This window comes from Onychomys torridus, chromosome 5 (assembly GCF_903995425.1).
Source record: "Onychomys torridus chromosome 5, mOncTor1.1, whole genome shotgun sequence".
In the NCBI taxonomy this organism is placed as follows: domain Eukaryota; kingdom Metazoa; phylum Chordata; class Mammalia; order Rodentia; family Cricetidae; genus Onychomys; species Onychomys torridus.
The window spans coordinates 95,899,961-95,917,423 of record NC_050447.1 but is presented as its reverse complement, the minus strand read 5'-3'; the positions used below and the strand labels follow the sequence as shown (position 1 = coordinate 95,917,423).

The 17,463-nt window shown below is 40.0% G+C and overlaps 1 protein-coding gene across 1 annotated transcript in view; it reads right to left on the bottom strand.

Annotated features, from left to right (window-relative positions):
* Aoah (acyloxyacyl hydrolase) overlaps positions 1 to 17,463 on the bottom strand; it is a 212,685-nt gene that overhangs the window by 40,103 nt on the left and 155,119 nt on the right. Inside the window, exon 13 of the mRNA XM_036188387.1 lies at positions 10,716 to 10,798. Within this exon, the coding sequence (XP_036044280.1) occupies positions 10,716 to 10,798 (83 nt within the window). The remainder of the gene's footprint in view (positions 1 to 10,715; positions 10,799 to 17,463) is intronic.

The following is a 17,463-nucleotide window of genomic DNA, read 5'->3' as shown; positions in this document are numbered from 1 at the left end:
GATAAGAAGATCTTCATTGCTTGAAGATTTTTTGAATTCCAAACTCTTGCAAGTATTAAGCCTTATTGAAAAGTTAATACACAGTAAAAGAGGGATTTGTTCCTCTATATGATATGTGTCATATTAGAATTTTTTCTCTTAAAAGTTCCTAATATTATTAAATACTGTATCTTGGATAATATATTAGATTCTTATGAGAAGAAAGAATTTGACCTGTAGGCATTGAGTACTTCTGTGTCATTCTGGTTTTGGATGGAGTATTTGAGAAATGGATACTAAAGATTCTACTGCTGTGGCCCAACTCTGGCAGGGTTCCCAAACAGAAATGTCCTATATGCTCTGCTATAAATAATCTCTGCCATCTCCTTTCAAGGTTTTGAGTTGTGATCAAATGTTCAACCACGTATTTCCTGGCGCGACACTGGTGACCTCAGAGCTTTCCTCCAGTGCTGTTCTTGTGGCTTTTGAAAGTATTATAGACATTTTCATTTTGAAACAATTACTAAAATAATGTAAAAATAGGACAAAGAGCTTCACACATCCTTTACCTAGATTTTTCTAGATATACACACCTACAATGATTATAATGTTCAAAACCACATAACTACCACAAGTACAATACTGCTATCTAATCTAAATACCTAACTTAAATGTCACTGATGACCACTTTCTGGCCTTGGTCTAATTCACTGCACTTGGCTCTCAGGCCTCTTTAATCTGGACAGATTGCTTTGTCTCTGTCTTTATGTCCTTGGAAAATTTGAATGCTACTGGCCAATTCTTTTTAAGTGGCTCTTAGTTGGGGTTTGTCTTAATGTTTCTTCATGACTAAACGTGGGTTATGCAATTATTTTGGCAAAAATACAATACCAGAAGCTCAGTTAGCTTAAGGTACAAAACCTATTTTGTTCCAGATCAGAGATCATGGGAGGTCTAAAAATAAGGAGCCTTACATGTGTAACTGAATTCAGCTTAGCCTGTAATAATATTTTTTATAGTTCAATTATATAGTTTTTCTCTTCATCTTTTTCTTCTTTTTGATTTTATTCCTTCCCAAGGAGACAAAGAGAACTGACTCAGAAGTGTCAGGTTAAAGTATCCAATGCTGACAATTCACCTTGGATTGGCAAGACAATCCAAGATAGAAAAATGATGATTTTCAGGCCAGAATCTAGAAAGGGGCCAGTTCGGCATGGCTGAGAATGTGACCTTCAGTAGGAGACAGGCATGGTTAAAAGTCTGTCACTGACGAGGTAATGGATTATGGTATGTTGTATAACTTTTCCGAGCCCCATTTTCCCTATCTGCAAAAATAGAGTTGCTTTGTGGATTCACTGAGGATGGAGCACATAGCTTTGAGCTGGTCTTGATATTTGCTAGAACACATACATGCAATAAAATCACACCCAAACACCATCCTCTAAGGATGGCCCTGGCTAATAGTTTCAGGTTTCTGGGTGAAACATGATTATCCAGGCAACAGGAAGAAATGATCCTGTTCTCCCTTGTGTACAGCAAGACCTGTGGGGTGTTTACGGGCCTAGAATGAGCCTTGATAGTGCTCTTGTTCACTAGGGAAACACGATCTTTCCATCAGATATAAGTCTTACCACAAGGTGACTGTTCTCATGTTATTCTTGTTAGAATGTCTCCTCAGAAGCAGCTTCCCACTTCAGCTTATCACTCTGTGGTACAAGCTCAACTGATACAGGGTCTCGGAGTAATAAACTGGCCAAAGACGGATTCACAAGAGGAAACAAATAGATGTTTATTAACATGCATTGCACGTGCACAGGTTGAGCACTCAGGGGTGAGTACTATGAAGGGTTGGCTAGAACTTCAACTTATGTCTTCCTAGGCTATACATACGGAGATTTGGGCTTTTGTTTTGGGAAAACAAGTTATAGGAGGGTGACCAGGAGAGACCCAGTAAAGAGGAGGCCTTGCTCTGCTTTCTCTTGAACCAGTCTCAGGGCCTGTGATGGGAGAAGGTTGAAACTAGAATGGCTGCAGAGGCAGACAGCTATTCTACCTGGGATGGAGAAGAGGAAGCCACACAGTGAGCTGTCCTAGGGACCAACTTCTTAGCTCCACCTGATGGCAGCAGCCACAGTGCCACAACTGCTCATCTCCCAAGAGGAACAGGAAGATGGATTTTTAAGTGTAAATCCCCTTGACTTTTAAGGATCAGTGACAAGATGAAAAAATAATGCATGCCCAAGGTAGGGAGGGGGATTCTGAGTTAGAGGTAAGCCAGGGTTGCTTAGTGAGATCCAATCTCTGAAAAACAAAAAACAAAACAAAACAAGCAAACAAAAACAAACAACCCAAGTAAAAAACTCAAGAAAGTGTTTTGAAAAATGAAAACATTCTGATCTAGAATTTCAGAATCATAGAATGTGGGAGAAGTTGAGATCCATCTCATTTAATCCCCCAACTTTACAGATAGAAAAACGGGGGCTTAAATGGAAGAATTGACTGAGGTTAGAAAGCAAGATAAAGGTGGGCTAGGATGTGGATGGAGGTCAAATCATCTATTGATCAGCATTACACAAAGGCCTTTTTAAGACTTCTGGGTTTGCTGCAGAGAGTGGCATTTAGACATTAGAGTAACAAAGCCCGGGGAATCATTGCCATGAATTTAGGGTTTGCCTCTGCCTTGGTTTTTCTCTGGAAGGAGAGAAGAGTGAGTCGTCTTGTGTGTGTTTACAGATATGGTCCTCTAACTTATGTTGATGGACACCTTGTCTGCTGGGAATGTGTCATTGGCATCAGGAGTCACAGCTCTTCAGTCTTTTTGGAGATATCTATCCAGATGAAGTCGGGATGTAGACTAACCCCACAGAAAAGAATTTCAGGGCAGGTCAGTATTTAAAAAAAAATGGCTTTTTGTTTGTTTGTTTAAGAAAAGGACAGAAGTGATGCCCAAGAGTAAGTATTGTGGAGAGAGTGGTTCTAAATGTCCTAAAAATTATGTAAACAGTGTATATGGCTTTTGAGGTTACATCGTTCAAAATATAGACTAGAGATTTGAGTTCAAAAGATTAAGTAAACTGTCTTGATATACTTATTCTTAGCTAATTATTTTTCTTTTTTTATTTTAAAATTTAAAAATTGTTTATATTTTTTTGCTTTTACATCTCAAAGTATCCTCCCTCCCCTCTTCTCGGCAACCCCCCCCCCCCTCTCCACCACACACACACTGTTTCTCTTCAGATAAAGGCAGGCCTCCTTAATGATTTTTTTCTTTATCAAGTAAATTATAAAGTAGTTAATGAGGTGCCTCTGTTCAGGTTTATAGAAAGGAATGCTAATGATATAAAAATGTAAGTCAGAAAGGTCTAAAAATTCCTTAGGGTCCATACATCATCCAAGGTTAATACACATGTTTTGACTGTCAATATGGCTCATAAGTGTGTGTGTGTGTGTGTGTGTGTGTGTGTGTGACAGTTTCCTCAAAAACAGGATCTGGCCCCTTTTAGGCAATTTGGTGTGCTGTGTAATAAGTCTTAACTCTCAGCCAGTCAGCTAGTCACACCAGAGCCACCTGGCCTCTCTTCTTTGTCCTGTTCCTCTAATTTTTTCTATCTTTCTACCCTACTTCAAGGGCAGTAGTGTGCCAGGAGAACACAGTTCAGTGGTCACTCAAATGCTTCTGAGCTGTCCCATCACATAGTTGCCCCAGACAGTTTCTCATTCTACAAGAAATCACCTCTGTTGATCCCCCAACCCCACCCCATTCATCTGAACCTCCTTCCTCATTCCCTCTGAGGAAGTATACTTTTGTGCCAGGTCTCACACACACACACACACACACACACACACACACACACACACACACATAAAGAAGGAAATGTTGTGGAATATTCCTTTACACTGTGTGAAGATGTGTCACTGTGACTGGTTTAATAAAAAGCTAAATTGGCCTAAAGCTTAGGCTTGCTCCACTAACTCCTATAACTTAAATTAACCCATTTCTCATCATCTATGTGTTGCTAAGTGACTTGTAGCTTTTTCTCACCTGCATGTCTTGTTTTCTCTGTGACTGGCTAGTGACTCCTCCTTTCTTCTTCCCAGCACTCCCTCTGTCTGGCAGTCCTGCCTACACCTCCTACCTAGCTTTTGGTTCGTTAACTTTTTATTAAGCCAGTCACAGTGACACATCTTCACACAGTGTAAAGGAATATTCCAAAGCACCTTTCACCCTCCTTGCTCCAGTCTCTTGCCTCCAGACTCTGTTTACCTAGTCTTGCCAACACTTTCTTTTTCTTAAGTACATTTTATTTTAAACTTTTTCTGTTATTGAGTATGTGTGTCTTTAAGTAAGGGTGTTCCACTGTGTGTGTGGATGTCTCTGCTTCCATTATTGGTTTCCTGGGACTGAGATGAGGTTGTCAGGCTCACAGGTCAAGTGTGCTTATGTTGATGACCATAATCTGATTTTCCCAGGTTGGCCTGACTTTGGCCTCTTTCCCTAGCTTCTCTAGGTTTCTTCCATTCACTCCCATTCTCCAGAGGGTTTAATCAAACCCAGAGGAAGGAACAGGCCAAGTGAAGTTTGTTCCCAGTGTGGAGTTTGTGGTGTTGGCAGAGAACATGAGAGTTCACGACCAAATTAGCTTCGCAGCAAGGAGCCCCATGGGTAGAGTAGGCGGGTGAGACTCAAAAGCAAACTTTAGCAGTTCACAGTCTCCAGCAACTAACCTAGGCTCTTCACATGGATCCTGCTCTCCACTTTCTCTGTAGTGGGTGCGCAGGGAGGGAACCCCTTTCCCTCTGTGGTGGGTAGCTTTGTCCTGTGGAAAAAACAGGTCTCAAATATTTTAGCATTTCTGCAAGCAAAACCTTCTAATCCAGGTGTTTACACAAAAGTTTTGCTAGAATTGCAAAAACAAAATGAGGAAGATTGTCAGTGAAAAGAGTATGCCAAGCTTGTAAAAATCTCACTTGGCATCCATAAGGAGGGTCCATGAGCATCCCATGAACCCAGAGTGTTCTCCTCTGTGGGCTGTGAGCTACAGTAGTAGGCAATGGAGGCCCAGGACTAGGACTAGTTTTGTTGTTGCTGTTGTTTTGTTTTGTTTTTTGTTTTTGTTTCGTATTTTTGTTTTGTTTTTTAGCAAGAGTCTTATTTATTTCAGAAGACGACTTATGGATTTTTATTGACTTAAAAATATGCTGTATATCACCCCAATTAGTTCCTGGTAATTGCCAAATTGCTCTGCTCCTCCAAGTCTGACTACTTTAGATGCTTCATAGAAGCCTCTGCTTCAAGGTCCATCTGTGTTGTTGAGTAAGACAGTGTTTTCTTCTTCCTAAAAGGCTGAGTCGTATTGTATTGCACTTGCACATCATATTTGCTCTATCTAGTTACATGCTGGTGGACATTTATCCTTGTTCCACATCTTGGCTGTTAGGAATGATGATATAATGAAGAAGGTAATGTCAGTATCTCTTTGAGATCCTGCTCTTAATTACCTTGGATAAATATTCATAAGTGGGATTGGTCAATCACACAATAATTCAAGTTTTCATATTCAGAGGAATTACAATGCTGCCTTCTATAATGGATAGATGACTTTATATCCTCTCCAATAATATATGATTCTAATTTCTTCATGTCCTAGCCAATACTTGTCATTAGGTTTTCTGGATAATGGTCATCTTATGAAGTATGGGGTAATATCTCAGAATGGTCCCTGTCCTTGATATTAAAGCAGTGGTTCTCAACATGTGGGTCATGACCACTTTGGGAGAGTCTAAGACCCTTGAAAAACACAGCTATTTACATTATGATTCATAACAGTAGCAAAATTACGGTTATGAAGTAGCAACAAAAATAATTTTATGTTTTGGGGTCACCACAACATGAGGAAATGTGCTAAAGGGTTGCAGTGTTTGGAAGGTGGAGACCCACTGTATCAAAGGGGAAAAATGACTGTATTCTAGTTGTAAAGGACCACTGTCCAAGCTTTAATCCTCTTCAAGGTTAAAATTAACTTGAGAGCTTTTAGGTTAAAGAAAAAGTGTTGGATGGGCAAATCCCTGCTTAGCAATATTAATTAAGGTCAGCATTATGTTACTGGCCTCACATGCCTTCTGACTCCTGTCCAGCCGGGAGCTAGACTTAAAACATACGACCCAACCCTAAGCCCATGAAAGCTCAGCTTCAGCACTGACAAAGAACCTGGGTGAAGGAGCACTCAGTTTTCTTGTGTGTGGATGAGGGCATGAACCTGGTCAAGGACACAGAGGGCTGAATCTCCTATTTTCTGCATCCTCCCTAAGCATGAGTCCTGACAACTAATGAACACCCAGATCTGAAAAGTGGAGTATTGTAGCATGGCTATGGCAGCTGGTTTAGGGTACCCCAGTTTCTATGACAGCCTCCACAGCTGGGTACTAATTATCCCCTTGTGGTCTAGTCTTGGAGGGATGAGCTCTTTGCTGGAGACAGGGTGACATCTCAAGCTCAATTCTCCTCCAATTTATTAAATTTTGGCCCTCAGCATGGTCCTGAGCTCAAGCAGCCAAGGCAATTCTTCAGTGCCGCCTCTTCTCCCTCAACCCCACCATCTTCTGGGACTCAGTGTTTACCTCTTCAGTCTGCCTGTACAGACTGTACCTCCAGTGCCAGTACATGCTGAGGAATAACTCTCTTCCCTCCCAGCCCTGGTAGGATGTAGCCCAAGGACTTCCCACTCCAAGAACTCCTTTCCTTGTGTGGCTCATCTCTGTTCTGCACCTTAGACCCTGTTCTCAGTCTTAGTCTTGCCTCATTAGATTCTGTCGTTTCTCATTCCTCTCCTCTCCCAGCCTCTTCTTCCCAGAGGGAGTCACTTCTGTTTCCAGATCCATCTGCTGTCCCCATGCATCACTGTTCCCTTCCTGCCTGCTACTGTCTGCAGGGACCTGAGTGCTGAGTCCGTGCACTGCTGTCCCATCTTTGAGAGCCCCATCCTTCATCATTGACATGTGTCTTTTACATTTATTTGCTATGTTTGTTTGAGACTCTTTAGCATTGAAAATGTGACTTATTTAAAACTACTGAATGAAGAACAGTACAGATGGGGCCAGCAGCCATTGTTTCAATGGCGCACTGATGATGGACGTTTAGGAATGTTTAGGAAACTGTGTCTCTTGTTGCTTCTGCTGCCCACCTCTCCACACCAAGCACTGTGGCGGCACTCAGATATGCTGATGATATCTCCCTTATGTATGGTGGCCTATATGGGTCAAATATGCCCCAGGTTTTACGATGCTTGCTTAATAATAACGTGGCAAGAGGCTAGGGTTGCAGAAGCCAAACCAAGTCCTTACTCCTACCACAGTGATTTTGGGTGTGATGTCTCTCCAAGAGAGAATGGAGTTAAGATGACCCACTCAAGCTGGCTTGTCATCCAGGCCATCCCAGGTGAGATTCTGGTATCATTTCCCAGGTCCAGTTCCAAAGGCAGTTCTATTTTATCCTTCAAGGAAGGGTTTTGTGAGATAACCAGAGGGGGAGGCCACTGTTCTCTGTTCCCTAGATCTCACTTCCCATCTCTGAGAGGTAAGGTGCGGGACCAGCCAACACACAGCACTCTGACCCTGTCCTTTGTCGTGCATTGGCCACCTCTTGCCCTGTCCTTTTCAGCAGGTTGGAGCTGGAAAGGCCTCTGCAGACCATCTCCCTTTCTGATTATGGAGAAGATGGGGTGAGGCTGCTGCTTCCTAAGCCTCACATCAAAGCATTATTCCCAGAATCATAGTGACTCCCACACTTCACATTCTAAAAGGCTCTGTACATATTGGCAGACACTGAAAAGATCTTTTGTAAGACGGGAAAGATGAAAATAGGAACTGTTTCTTTAATTCTTACTATACAATTTAAAAGAAACTCTTTAATATTCCATTCAACTATTTCTTCCTCCTTTTATCTTTCTTGCTGGTTCTGAAAAGTAAATGCAGCCATAAATATGCAGAATGTGGAAAGCTGACTTTTCCTATATCTAATAAAAACCTTGGGGAGTAATTGAAATAACTTGGTGTGGGCAGTCAGGTTACACGCTGCATAATATCAAAAGAAAATGCACAGCAAGGAAAGGCAACAGAAAATAGGAAGAGGAGCTGGAGAACAAAACCAGCACATTAGATAACAGGTAACTACAAGGAACTAAAAATATCCTTTTAGAATTACGTTCTTAGAAGATCTGATGAGAAAGAAGCGTATTCAAAGAAGCAATAATGCTAGACAAAGGTGAGCATTTGTATAATTCTGAGGAATATAAATTGAAGAAAAAGAAATCTCCCATCCTCTCTAGCTCCTGTTCACTGGACTGACAGAAGCTGAGGCTTTGCACTGAATTCACCATGATGAATCCTTTCTTTGTGATGAATCCTTCCTCCTACCTCCCCTTGCCTTTTGCTGTGGACAACCCAGATTTTAAAGGAATGTATGTTGTTAAGACAGCAGACTGCACAAGAAGAACTGATTATTCTTTGTTGCCAAGGTTACTCTTTGTTTGGAGTATCTCATGACAGTCTTCATGGTTTTTACAAAACATCATCAGATTTTGGGTGGGAAAGCGATGTTGACATATCTAGGTCTTGAGAAAGATAGAAATGTTGGCTCTGAAGTCACACACAAAGAGGACAATTATACTGTGCATATCTTAAGAGCCAGACTGCTTATCACTGTAAGAGCCAAAGTTTACCTGCAAGCCCTGATTGTCCAAGGACAAGATAGCTTCCTGGCATGCTGGGAGCTGTAGTTCTTGGGAGACAACAAGGTTTTACTCCTAAACAAGTTGGTTTGAACCAATTATACTGGATGTGCTTGATCACATGTAGGCAGGAGGTACTTAGACAGGAAATACTTCAGCGTGTATGCTTGCCCCTGATGGGACCTGATGAAAAATGCAGTGAACTATGGGTTTTGCTGAAAAATATGACTCATGGCCATTTCCTGGGAACCCAAGGGTGGACCTGGCCAGAGTCCATCTTCTTGGCCAGTATTTAGTTAAAGCTTGTTTTAAATTTGGCTCAGAATTGTAGAACTGGTTTCTTTCTTGTGGATTTCAGGATTAACAATTAGCATGCCTTAACTGCATACCTTTATCCCATTACTCTTTCTAGATTCAATTTCTTTCTAGGGTTTTGTTTTATTTTTGTTTTGTATAAAAAAATAATACCTTTCAGAAAAATAGAGTTGGAGGGAAGGAAAAAAATAACTACTCAAAATTTCTCAAACAACAGTCTTAGGGTGTGTCCTACTAATCTTTTTTCTTAGATACAGCCTTTCACCATTTATTTTAAAAAGTGGGAAAAAAACTGAACTGTAATATCCAATTTCATGGTCTAATTTTCTTTTGTCTATATTTTATCTTTCCAGTTTAAAAAATAGACTATTAGACATAATTCCTAAAAGTTGAATAATATTCCATAGATATGAGCGTCTGCCTTTTCCCAGTCTGTATTGGAAATAAGTCTTGGTAGCACTGGGGGCTCTTTGAGTCTCTCACTAAAGCAGAGAAGTACAAGCAAGGGTATATGCTAGGATTCACAAGCAGCTTCCATGTGCATTGTCCACTCCCACTATCTGTGTTCACGTGCAGAGTAAGGCTGACCTTTCTCTACAGATCATTGCAGCTAGCAGGGCAGTGGAGGCATGACCTTCATTGGATTCTGAATGGTGTTAGACAAGGTGGGCAGGTTTCAGTCATGTAACTTGTTATCTCTGTGACCTGGAACAAAGCTCTTGACCTGTCCATATCTACTTTTTTTCTGAGTTACAGCAATGTGGATAGCCTCATACTTTCCCCATTCTGAGAAAAAAATGTTTTAACATATTGGGTAATTGAGTTGAATGCTGTAGCCAATTTGTACATTGTAAGTTTTCTTTCCCATTTCTACCATAACACTCCCAGAGTCATTGCAATCAATACTACCTTAGTTCTGAGGAAATATAATAATACTTGCTCACAGTGTTTATTGTGGAAAGGATTAACTGAAATACATATACATATACATCTACTGAAATATGTTTTTCATCATTTGGTGGGAGCTCAGTAAATGCCAGCTATTATTAACTGGTTAAAGCACCCTTAGAAAAGTAGGACATTCATTTCATGTAGAATACTTATTTTAAGAAATACATTATTTGTACCACAGTTAGTTAAAACCCATGCTTCTTGGACAACTTCTCCACATCTTTAGTTAGTGAGTGATGGTAACTCATGGCATTAGCCAGGCTGTGGCTTATTAAACCAGGGTCTTGTGGACATGTTGAAGCAGTACGCAACCTCCTAGTCCAATGTGGAGGGTAGAGACTCCCATGAGTGAAGCTTAAAACTCTAACCTCTGCAGAAATGTGGGAGAATGCACTACTGGGCAGAATAGAGCTTTGGCAGTGACCTTGGTTTGCCCTTGTTTAACTGAGGTTCATTAGGTCATGCTTCTTGAGCCATGTATCCCTGAGTATGGCTGAGAATTACTAGAACTGTTTTTACTGTTGGGTGACTGACCTGGCCTCCATATTCTCTTGTCTTCATCCTGTTCTCCTTTTCTGTGTGTAGATGGCTGGACAGCCAGAGCACTGTGCTCAGAAAGGGCAGTGCTGTTGGAAGGGACACTCACTGAGTTCTGGTTGTCTAATGCTAACATTCATGGTACTTCCCAAATAAAGTCAATTCTTACAGGTGCTTTGTTGAAGGCATAAGTGACAGGCTACGCACCATTTTTTGAGATACTCTGGTAATCCCTGTGATTGCAATGGTTTCTTTTCCTCAAACGATGGTAAATGGATTTTTCTTCAATTCTGAAACAAACAAATAAGTATATATTTAATATTAAGGTACTAAATGATGACATTAAAAGGAACATGTTTCTGTAATGATTTTAGAAGTGCAATAAAAATGAACTCAGCAAATCCAAGCTTTACCAACACAGTTTCTTTACACTGTTAATGTATTGTCTGGTGTCCTGTGATACCAGGTACACCCTTATAGGAAGGGTGTTGCTGATGACATCAAACTTTTGCTTTTGTATGGAGCCCAGCAAAGCCACACCTTTCTAATTTTTCCACTAGGAGTTGCTATAATTTCTTTGGCAGCCATTTGTCTTTACCATTCTGTTATTTGAAGGTGGAGCACATTCCCTTTCTTGGCTGCTGTGAGGCTGTGAAAGATGCTTTTGCTTTGGGGTCTGCTCTCTTCTGTATACACGTGTGTGTTGCAGACCTTGTAAAAGCACTCATGTCCACATAGAGTGGTGACTCTAGCTCCCTGCTTCCCTTGTGCCCAGACTGTCTGTGTCACTAGGCCCTGGCTGATGCAATGGAACTAGAAATGTACAGTGGCAATTTCTAGTCATCTTCATTAGGGAACACTTGGAAGGTGACTCTTGCTCTTTATTTCTTCATTCCCTACCTCCATTCTGCTGCCCAGAATAGGAATGTTACTGTCTTGGACTATGGAGTCAAAGATCCACCTTGGAAAGGCAAAGGGGTGAGCTGGAGGAGCCTGTGTCCCTGAGGAGACTGGGTATAGTTGAGCTTCAACACCAGTCCTAGACTGCATGCTTCTGAGCTTTTCTGTGTAAGGAAAGTAAACTCATGTTATATCTTAAAGCCATATGTTAAGTCTCTCTGACTTGGAGCTGAATCTAATATTATGGGGACACATAGCTTGGAGACAAATTTGACACTAGTATTGGGTTATAATTACAGACATTTTAACTAATTTTTTGGCTCCATTTTGTACTATCTTTGATTTTCTATTTTATTTTGCCAAGATTATAATTTAATTTGAATGTAAGTTAATGTTATGTTGCCTGTACTTTTATAGACTTCCTAAAATTCCTTTTGAAACAAGACTGTATATAAACTAATGAATGATAATTTAACTCATAAATATTCCATTACTCTTAAAATGCATCTCCATTTTCATAAATTCATATTTAACAGCCTTACTTAGAATCATCCTTTATTTCAAACATTATGGAAATCATACTCATTGTATTACAGTACTTGGCAACTGTTTGAAATCCTTCAGAAATGTAAATATGAATCATGTTTGGGCTTTCAGGATGCATTGGAAGTAGCATTTAGGAAGACCTACAAACAATGCTTCTTGAACTTTCAAAAAAGAGAAAGAAAGAAAAAGAAAATAAACAGAAGAAGCAGTCTCAAACTCTTATGAAGCCAGTTTTATGCTAATACAAATAAAACAGGTAAAGACACTATATCCGTATCTCCCATCTCCCACCAAAACAACAACAACAACAAAAACCCACCATTACCACCACCAAGAAAAAAAAAAACAACAACAACAACAGCAAAAAAAACTACTCCAAATTACAGGTCAACATCTCTGATGAACATTTATTCAACAATGCTCAATAGAAACTTGCAAAATGAATACAAACATACATCAGAAGTACTTACTATCCATCATGACCAAGCATCAAGACTCTCCATCCTGGAGATGCAGGGATGGTTCAACATACTAAAATCATTAAATGTAATAAACCACAAAGTGGACTGAAATACAAAAATCATATGATCATCTCAATAAATGTAGAAAAGCCTTTGACAAAAGTCAAATACGCCTTCATAATAAAAATCCTAGAGAGAACAGGACTGGAGGGAACATTCCTCAACATAACAAAAGGTACATGTGACAAATGAATAGCCCACACCATCATTAACAGTGAAAAACTCAAACAATTCCACTGAAATCAGAAAAGAGACAGGCTGTCCATTCTCAAGTCCTTTTCAACATTGTGCTCAGAGCACGAGCTGGAGCAGAGGGACAAGTGAAGAAAATCAAGGGAACACAAATAGGAGAAGTCAAACTATCCCTATTTTCAGATGACATGATACTATTCCTAGGAGATCACAAAAGTTCTACCAAAAAGCTTTTTTTCACCAACTATGAAATGATACACAATTTCTTCAGCCTGGCAAGGCACATAATCAGCTTACACAAATCAACAGCTTTTCTATACCAACAACAAGCATACAGAGAAGGAGATCATGGACATGCTTTAATCACAATAGCCTCACAGAAAATAATATATCTAGGAATGAACCTAATGAAGGAGACAAAAGATCTTCACAATGACAACTTCAATTATCTGAAGAAAAAGATAGAGAAAGACACTAGAAAATGGAAAGACATCCTGCACTCATGGATTTGTAGAATTAATATTGTGGAAATTACCATTCTACCAAGTTCATTCATAGATTTAATGTAATGCCAATCAAAATCTTCTCAGCATATGCCTAGGGGACTTGATCTCCTACTCCACACATACTTGTCAGCTATGTTCATTGCTGCTCTATTCATGATAACTTAGAAATAAAAACAACCGAAATGTCCTTCAGCTGATGAATGGATAATGAAAGTGTGGTACATCAACATTGTGGAATATTATTCATTTGTAAAGAAAACTGAAAATTTCAGGTAAATGGATGAGACTAGAAAAAAGTCACACTGAGTGAGATAACCAAGACCCAGAAAGACAAACAGTGCATGCCCTTGCTCTCATCTGAGGGAGTACATACATCCCGGGTTAACTGCAGAAGCCTGGAAAGCATAAGGGGACCATGTATTGGGGGAGAGTGATAGAGAGGGGAACAGCAAGGTGCAACTGATTTGAAGAAGGAATTAAGGAAAATGAATGCGGTACTTTAGTTGGGGAAGGGGAGAGAGATGAATACAGAAGAAAGGTAAAGTAATAAATAGTAAGGATATCTAAAAGAAAGTCACGGAGAATCATATTACTATCTACTTAAAATTAGATGTAACACATATAAATCTGTTTCTACATGTACATATACAGTTTAAATGAAATATTCCATGTGGGCTTACAGTTCTCCCCTTAACCCAAACACTAGGCAGAAAAAGATCCCTTTTTTGAGTTATTGTCAAGGTTGTCCAAGAGACTTCCCAAATACTATAGGTTATTACTGTTGCCTTTGGTTGCCTCCCAGAGGTAAAAGGAAAGTCCTTATTGCTGAAGACACCTATGTGTCTTCAGATATGGGACCCAGATGAACTGAGCTAGATCTGACTTTAAAGACTCCTTTGTGAATACCAGCTTTTGTGGTAACAGATGTTGCTATATAATCTTCCAAGTGAGGGAGTCAACCAATACTCTTATCCAACTATGATGTATATGAACCACAACAATGACCAGCATGCCATGATAACCCTAAGGGCACAATAATTGCACGCATAACTTGGTGGTAACCACAACTCTCTAAGGTTTTTTAATGTCTACTTAACATGAGAGAAGCCATGCATGCCTGGTACTGGAACACAGGGTAATGAAGTTATAGATCTTGGAAGAGAATCTATAATCACTATTTCACTAAAACAGCATAATTCCTAACTATGTTCAAAATACTTATTCTTATACCCACATATAGATTTTTACCCTTCATCAAAGAAACTTCTCTTTTCAACAGAAGGAGACTTATAGAAAGGCACAACTGATCAAAATTAAGAGAACAAGAGTTCATGCGGTGCCCAGTTCCTACTGATATATCTGTAATGTGATTCTTCCACCCAAGGCTTGAACAATGTAGAAGAGGAGTAGGAGGGCCGTAAGAGGCGGAGGATAGGAAGTTTGCTGTGAGATTGTGTCTCCTAGCAATGTTGGAGAGACCACACTCAAGAACTCTCATCAACATGGCAGCCTAAATAAGACCTGATCAACAATAACAAGCATGGTTGTGCTAACACGGCTGGAGGAAATCTCGTGGGATCTCACCCCTAGACAAAGAACTATAAGCACCTGGGGAATGCCGAGATGAAGATAAATATTCTTCCCCAAGGAAGAACACTCCAATTGGTTATCCAATACCAGGAGGTCAACCATGAGAGCACATGCAGGCAGGTAGTCTGATACAGATGGAGTAGGTTGTATTTATGCACTTAGGTATATATGTAATAATAATTAAAGAAAAAGAGACAATGAATTTGAAAGAGAACAAGGTGGGGCACCTGAGAGGGGTTGGCAGGAGGAAACAGAAGGGAGGAAATTATGTAATTATAATTTTAAAAATTATTATAAAAAATGAAGTCTATAAAAAGAGCTCTGTGTGGAAGAAAAGGGGGAACCCAGTTGAACTTGGGTCATACAAATGAAGCTGTCTTGGATCTTTCTTCCCACCACAAACATTTGGTGTATCCTACTAAGTACCCAAGGTCATCATTTTATACACACACACACACACACACACACACACACACACACACACACACACACATGTATATACTGGCCAGCTAACTCTACCTGAATTCCCAACAGCTAACTCTACCTGAATTCCCAACCCTCCAAATTGTGAGATATTAAAAAAAAAAAAAAAACTTGTTTTAAGCCACTAAGTGTAGAGTACTTTGTTGTATGATAGATACTTAGAACAGATGATAATAAAGTTCTAGATTATGAAAATTTTCCTTAGATGATTGAAGGTATTTACTCATGAGTTTCTGGCTTACTAGTGTAGAGTTGAAGCCATTGTGCCTTGGTGTTTTAGAAATCTGGAGTATCACTTTGTTCCAACTGTTCTGAAGTGTTTGAAAGGCAGACTTGGTGCAGATTTCTTTTCCATTTACAGTGTCAGACATTCAAAAGACCTTTCAACTTAGAGATTCATGTTATGCAGTTCTGAGATATATTCTTGAATTATTTCAAAGATGATACTTCCAGGTCATTTTGTCCCTCCTAGAACTATCATTAAGATAATGGTTCGTCTGAACCAGTCTTCCAATTGTCCTAGTTTTTTCTGCCCTATTTTTATCTCTTTGCATTTTTTTAAGGACTGTATTCTTAACTTCATCTTCCAATCCTTCTATAAAATAATATTACTGGCATAATTTAAAAGTAGTTTGGTCACTAAATAGTCATTTAATTTTATATGTTCTCATTTTAGGGCTGTAGTATTTTATCTTTCTGAAGATGTTAATTGTAGTTGTTATTGTAGTTATTTTTCTAAGTATAATAGTAGAAGGTTTTTTGTAGCAAGCGAAGGAGGAGTACATCTGGAGGAGAGGGGAGTTAGGGGGATGTGGGAGGGGTGGAAGGAGGGGAAACTGTGGTCAGGATGGATTGTATGAGAGAAGCATCTATTATCAATTTTAAACAAAGTTTTCTGGTGCTAGAGATATGGCTTGCTAGATGGACATATGGCTTCAAGATATAACATGAGTTTACTTTCCTTACACAGAAAAGCTCAGAAGCATGCAGTCTAGGACTGGTGTTGAAGCTCAACTATACCCAGTTGCTTTTAGAGGACCTGGGTTCAGTTTCTAGCATGTGCATGGCAGTATACAACCTTCTGTAATTCCAGTTCCAGAGGATTTGATGCCCTTTTCTGGCCTCCCTAGGCAATGCAGTTACACAGTGCACAGACATATATGTAGGCAAAAAAAAAAAAAATTAAAAATCTCAAAATATAAAAAATAAAAATAATAAAAATAAAGATTTTCCCTTTTAGTGTCCTTTCTCCTCTTCTCTCCACTTCCGTGTTTGAGATTTTGTCAGATGTCTGATGATCTTGGGTTATTTGATTATATTGGAACATTGGAGCCTCCTGCGTACTAGTCAACTGGGAACTGGGCTGCCAAATGTTATCACTGTGTATGGTTTTAGCTGTGGGATCAGTTGGCTGGGTCTGAGGGACTGTCAGTATTAGGTTGGCCTATGCATACATCTATGAGGTGTTCTCTTAATTAAGTTAACTAATGTGGGAAGACCCAGCCACTGTGGGTGGCACTATTCTCTAGACAGAAGGTTTTGAGCTATCTAAGAGTAGAGAAATAAAACAAGCAGTACTCCGTGGACATTAGTTTCTCTCTACTCTTGACTGTGGCTGTGGTGTGACAAGCCTCTCCAAGTTTCAGTCACCCTATCTTTCCCACAGGTGAGGACTTGAACTATTGGCAAACATAAACCCCTTCTCCTCTAAATTGCTTGTTGCCAGGGTGTTTTATCACAGTACCAGAGATGAAACAAAAACACTGGCTCTTAGTGGCTTTGGACTCTGCTCTAGGTCTGTTCACATTGCTTGGGAAGAAGCAGAAGTTTTGTCTGGTCTGTAGTCATGAGATTACACGCTAGATTGCTGACACCAGGGTTGAGAGGAGATGGAATCTCCCAGTCCAGAGGCCATTGACCTTGGCCTCTCTGAAGGACAAAGCTCTTCTCCCAGGTAGCACAGTTGCCCACCTGTGCAGTTGAGGGGTTAGAAAAGCTGCATTTCCAGTCATCTGAACACCAGTATTTCTGCTTTTAGCTTTCGCTTCCTTTTCTCAGACACCCTGCGCAGACAATCCTCCAGTCCTGAGGGGTCTTACAGTGTAAACTGAGGTTGCTGGCTGACTTCCTCTCACCAGCTTGGGATGCAGCACTTCTGAATCAGTTCCCTATTTGTTATGTTTCTGTCTGGCTGCCCACAGTCTCCGGCTGTTGATT